The sequence below is a fragment of the Triticum urartu genome, chromosome 1A (assembly GCF_056163025.1).
Source record: "Triticum urartu cultivar PI428250 chromosome 1A, HENAU_Tu73, whole genome shotgun sequence".
Classification (NCBI taxonomy): Eukaryota; Viridiplantae; Streptophyta; class Magnoliopsida; order Poales; family Poaceae; genus Triticum; species Triticum urartu.
The window spans coordinates 491,313,555-491,317,561 of record NC_141873.1 but is presented as its reverse complement, the minus strand read 5'-3'; the positions used below and the strand labels follow the sequence as shown (position 1 = coordinate 491,317,561).

At 46.7% G+C, this 4,007-nt stretch overlaps 1 protein-coding gene across 2 annotated transcripts; it reads left to right on the top strand.

Moving 5' to 3' along the window:
* Nucleotides 1-252: 252 nt before the first annotated feature.
* Nucleotides 253-2,705, top strand: LOC125521376 (uncharacterized). Of its 2 annotated transcripts, none has more exons than XM_087526512.1 (2): nt 253-617; nt 919-2,705. In XM_087526512.1, the coding sequence occupies exon 2, from the start codon at nt 1,365-1,367 to the stop codon at nt 2,199-2,201; it is 837 nt and encodes a 278-aa protein (XP_087382638.1). In that variant the 5' UTR covers nt 253-617; nt 919-1,364; the 3' UTR covers nt 2,202-2,705. The 2 variants fall into 2 exon arrangements, with proteins under 2 accessions (XP_087382638.1, XP_087382637.1); XM_087526511.1 differs by having other exon boundaries at nt 253-2,243; nt 2,331-2,705.
* The last annotated feature ends 1,302 nt before the right edge of the window (nt 2,706-4,007 follow it).

Below are 4,007 nucleotides of genomic sequence, written 5' to 3'. Positions count from 1 at the left end.
GCCAGTTATCCAGCCGTTCCTGGTGCGGCCCAGTTCTTTTCACTCGATTCTGAACAATCTGGGTCTGAAAAATCAAAAGCTCAAAAGAACCGGATCTGATTATCCAAAATCATTTGAAAATCGCCAGAATCAGTAGTGCAATCGAAAATCGTCTCGAGACCTCGCTTGTGGCGATTCAAATCAAAAGCTCGAAACGTTTCGACTTAAGGTGGTACCCCTATTTGAGAGGCAAATTACCAGAGAACTGCCACTGGTGGGCGGTGGCCGGCCCGGCCGCGCCCAGAAAAACGAGTCGCACGACTCGTCCCTCTCCTTCGCTCGATCCCCAACCTCCCCACTCGCGCTCGCGATAGGGTTACAGGGCCGCCGCCGCCCGACAGCCCGCCCCTCCCGCTCGCCGGAAGCCCGCTGCTCTCCCCCGCCCGCTCGCTTCGAGGCCCGCAGCCGTTGCTCCGCCCCGGCCACTCCTTCGCCCCGCCTGCTCGCCTCGAGGCCCTCAGCCGCTGCTCCGCCCCGGCCGTTGGCCTCGACACCCGACGCCGCCTCGCCGGAGTTTGCTCGGGCCGTCGCCTAGGCTGAGCTCTCATCTCCTCTCTGTCTTCTCTGTTCTGTTCTGGGTGCAGCTCTATTCCTTCTTGTTCGTCTCTGTTCCTAGTGTACATGGAAAAATGGATGGATGTTTGTTTGTTTGGTAGGAGTAGATGATTTGCTTGATGGCTGAATGGATGTATGCTCGTTTTCATGCTCATATTCGACATAAATTGTCCAAAACAACTACTCCCAGTTTTAGTTTTAGCAATTCAACACACAGTTTTAGTTCAGGGACATTACAGACATTTTAGCACACAACTCATCCCATAAATCTCAGACCACAATCTTAGAAAAGAGCTCGACAGCTGATTTTGGGTGATTCTGCAGGGAACTGATTTTGGGGGAAGTTTCTCAAAAGCTGATTTTGGAGACTGCGCGGTGGCTATTTTGCGGCGGAGGAGGGGTATGCGCATTATTTTGTCTCTGCATAGTAGCGATTTGAATTTGATAAGTATAGGCATAAGAGGGGAGATTGGAGGCGGTGGAGATGCAAATCCTCTCGCGCTCGATTACTCGAAGCGTCAGCAGGGTTGCCTCTTCTCTGCCTCGCTGCTGGTTTCCAGCACTTGCGCGAGGAGATGCTCCACGAAATCAACATCTTGATCGTCTTTTCCTTGAGAAGAGTACACTGAATTGGCTGCGCCAGTTCTCCATACATGGCGTGAATGAGACGAAGACTAATAATGCAGCAGAGGACAGTGTCCAGACGTTAAACACTAGTTTAACTGAAGATACATGTTACATGCCGATAATTTCAGGGAGCAGCCACCGTGATGATATACAAGAGAGCGGCTTATTGGGAACATAATTACTTTTTTGATATCGCTGACCGTACAGAGACTCGGTTGGAGCCAGCGCGTGCATACGATATACCGCGTAACATGATGCAGATCTTTTCAATGAAGTTAGCTAAAGCTCCTATCAACAGTGGCTCAATACAGTTATATGGATATATAGCAGCACGTGATGAAGTTGATCTAAGACTCAATTATGTTTTCAATCGTAGCAGGGATGATCCCATCATCGTGCAGCAGGGTTCTCTAATTGAAATGAACGGCCCTAAGAGAGCCATCCTGTTGATATTTGATGTGCTACTTGAGTTTGACATGAGGATCAAGAATGGGGAGAATGAAGAGGATGATTTACAGCTGATTGATGGAATCTCAGAATTTGACGGTTTACGCATGTCGTGGAGACCGCACGAGGTTCGCATTGGTGGAAATTGTGGTGCAGTTGATACGTCTTTTGCACTTGTTCATAGTTCAGTTGAGGCCACAGTACAAGTTATCATATCAAAAGTGCAGACTGGCTTTGATTTATCTCTCAGTTCTACGATTGCTCTTCTGGAGATGAATAAAGAATTCCAGCTCTTCAGTGGAAATATTAGTGAGTCCTGTGGCTTAGAAAGCTTTGTGATTGCTGTCACATGGGATACGCTGATGAATTTGAAGTTCAAGGTTGATCACGAAGGCTGTAACAATAATATTGAACGCAATTGTTCCTTCAAAGCTAAGTTAAATGGACACACCAGCCATCAGCTAAATCTCGAGACTGCCTCAATTTTAGTTAAGGTGACTTGGGCTGTGTTGCCTGCATCGTTGAGCAATTAACAGTATTGTGTAGTCCTGCACTGAATGGATTTGTTTACTTGGGTAAATGTTGTTTGCAGTCATGAATTCTGGCATTAACTACTGTAGACCTGATGTCATTGCTTTCTAAGATCACTTTGAAACCTGCAGTTGTGCCGAAAGCTGGGTCAGTTTTCGTCCTCCAAGCTGGTTGCTGGAAGGTGACACTGATCGGTGACAAACTGTCACCAAAGGAGAAGTTGAAGGAAACCCAGTGTCTGCAGTGTGCGCAATCACCGATCAGTTAGAGTTTCGAGCCTGTTAGACTCTGTTTTCTGACAAATTTTGCCCACAGTTTTTCTTGTTTAGTCTTTGTTTCTGTTGATTAACGTCAGTCTATCCCTTCATTGCTTAGCACCTGGCAGTTCTTGTTGCTCCACATTGTAAGCCTCTCACACCTAGCAAAGACGCAACACTGAGAAATTCCTTGGTTAATTCGAACACGCTTGTTGTGCAAGCTGCATCCTTGTAGGATAGCAACTACCATACCATGATCAATCGCAGCTCCTTATCAGATCTCTTTTTGATCAATCATAGGTGACCAGTTGAGGTTTATGTTACTGGCCGGGTGAAAGTTTGGGTGTCGCGTTGCTAACGTGTTGCCTCGCTTGCTAGCTTAGCCAAGCAGGCATGTATTGCAGCGCCGAGGAAACCATAATCTGTGGGCTGTGGCGGAGCGGCGGCACCGGCGCGGGATGAAGCTGCTTGCCGCGGATCCCTTGCCGTGGGAAGGACTCCGGCGTGGAAGAAGACGCTGCGCTATTAGTTATACAGTAGATAGATGCAGGAGGTTTTGTGCGCTGTTATTAGACGCCCTCATTCGGTGCATGAATCGTCGCCGTCGTGTACCATTCCGTAGCAGTCTGTGACGCCCCTGCTGAACCAAGGGCCAGGCACGCCAATCATCTTCTCTGCGCAAACCAGCCTCAGTTCCACAAGTTGACATGAGGGCATGGTGTACAGAATGACTGAAGAAGGATGACACATCGGCCAGTGTAGGGAAAAAAGGTGATGTGCCGAGGCATCCTGGATGTGTGAATTCTATAGGTCATGCACACATGCCAGTTATCCATCCGTTCCTGGTGCCTCTTATGCCTACGCTTATCAGATTCAAATCGCTACTATGCAGAGACAAAAAGGAATGAACAATACCAATACATAGAAGTAAGATGAGGAACAGGGAGGATCGCTCCTTATAGACACTTGGGTACATGCGGTACAGCTAGTGACTTGAAGTCATCGGATCTTTGTTGGGTCAGTAGCTACGAATTCTTTGGTTATGAGCTTGGGTAAGAGCCCATGAGATCCTTACACAAATGATGAAGTTGTTTTGTGTTTGTCCTTGGCTAGATCAGTCTATTGGGTTGGGTCACAAGAGCTTTAAACAAATAATATTTTTAAAAGTTTTTTCAGGTATTGTTCTTTGGTCTCTACACATGTGGCTAGCCAACATAAAAGGGCTAAGATCATGTAGTCCTACTCAATCTGATCAATATAAAGGTTCTGGAAATAAAGGAAAAGGAAGTGGATCTAATGGACAAGACAAAGTGAGCTCAGTAGAACCAATTTTGCCTAGTTGTTACCATCTTCCGACTCAGACTCACACCCGGACAAATTTCTAGCATGTTAATTAGGTTATGCCTCATCTCGGCCTGATAAAACCAGTCATAGATTTACTTTCCTCCAGAATGTCTTATATGCAAAGATACGTTTGTACCTTAATTCTGCAGATCAAAAGAGTATGTTTGAAATTTTCTCCTTCTATGCATTGTTCAAACTTGAATTCCA

Bases quoted from the DNA above. Each gene is read 5' to 3' on its own strand.
- LOC125521376 (XM_087526512.1), top strand. From the start codon at position 1,365: ATGATATACAAGAGAGCGGCTTATTGGGAACATAATTACTTTTTTGAT.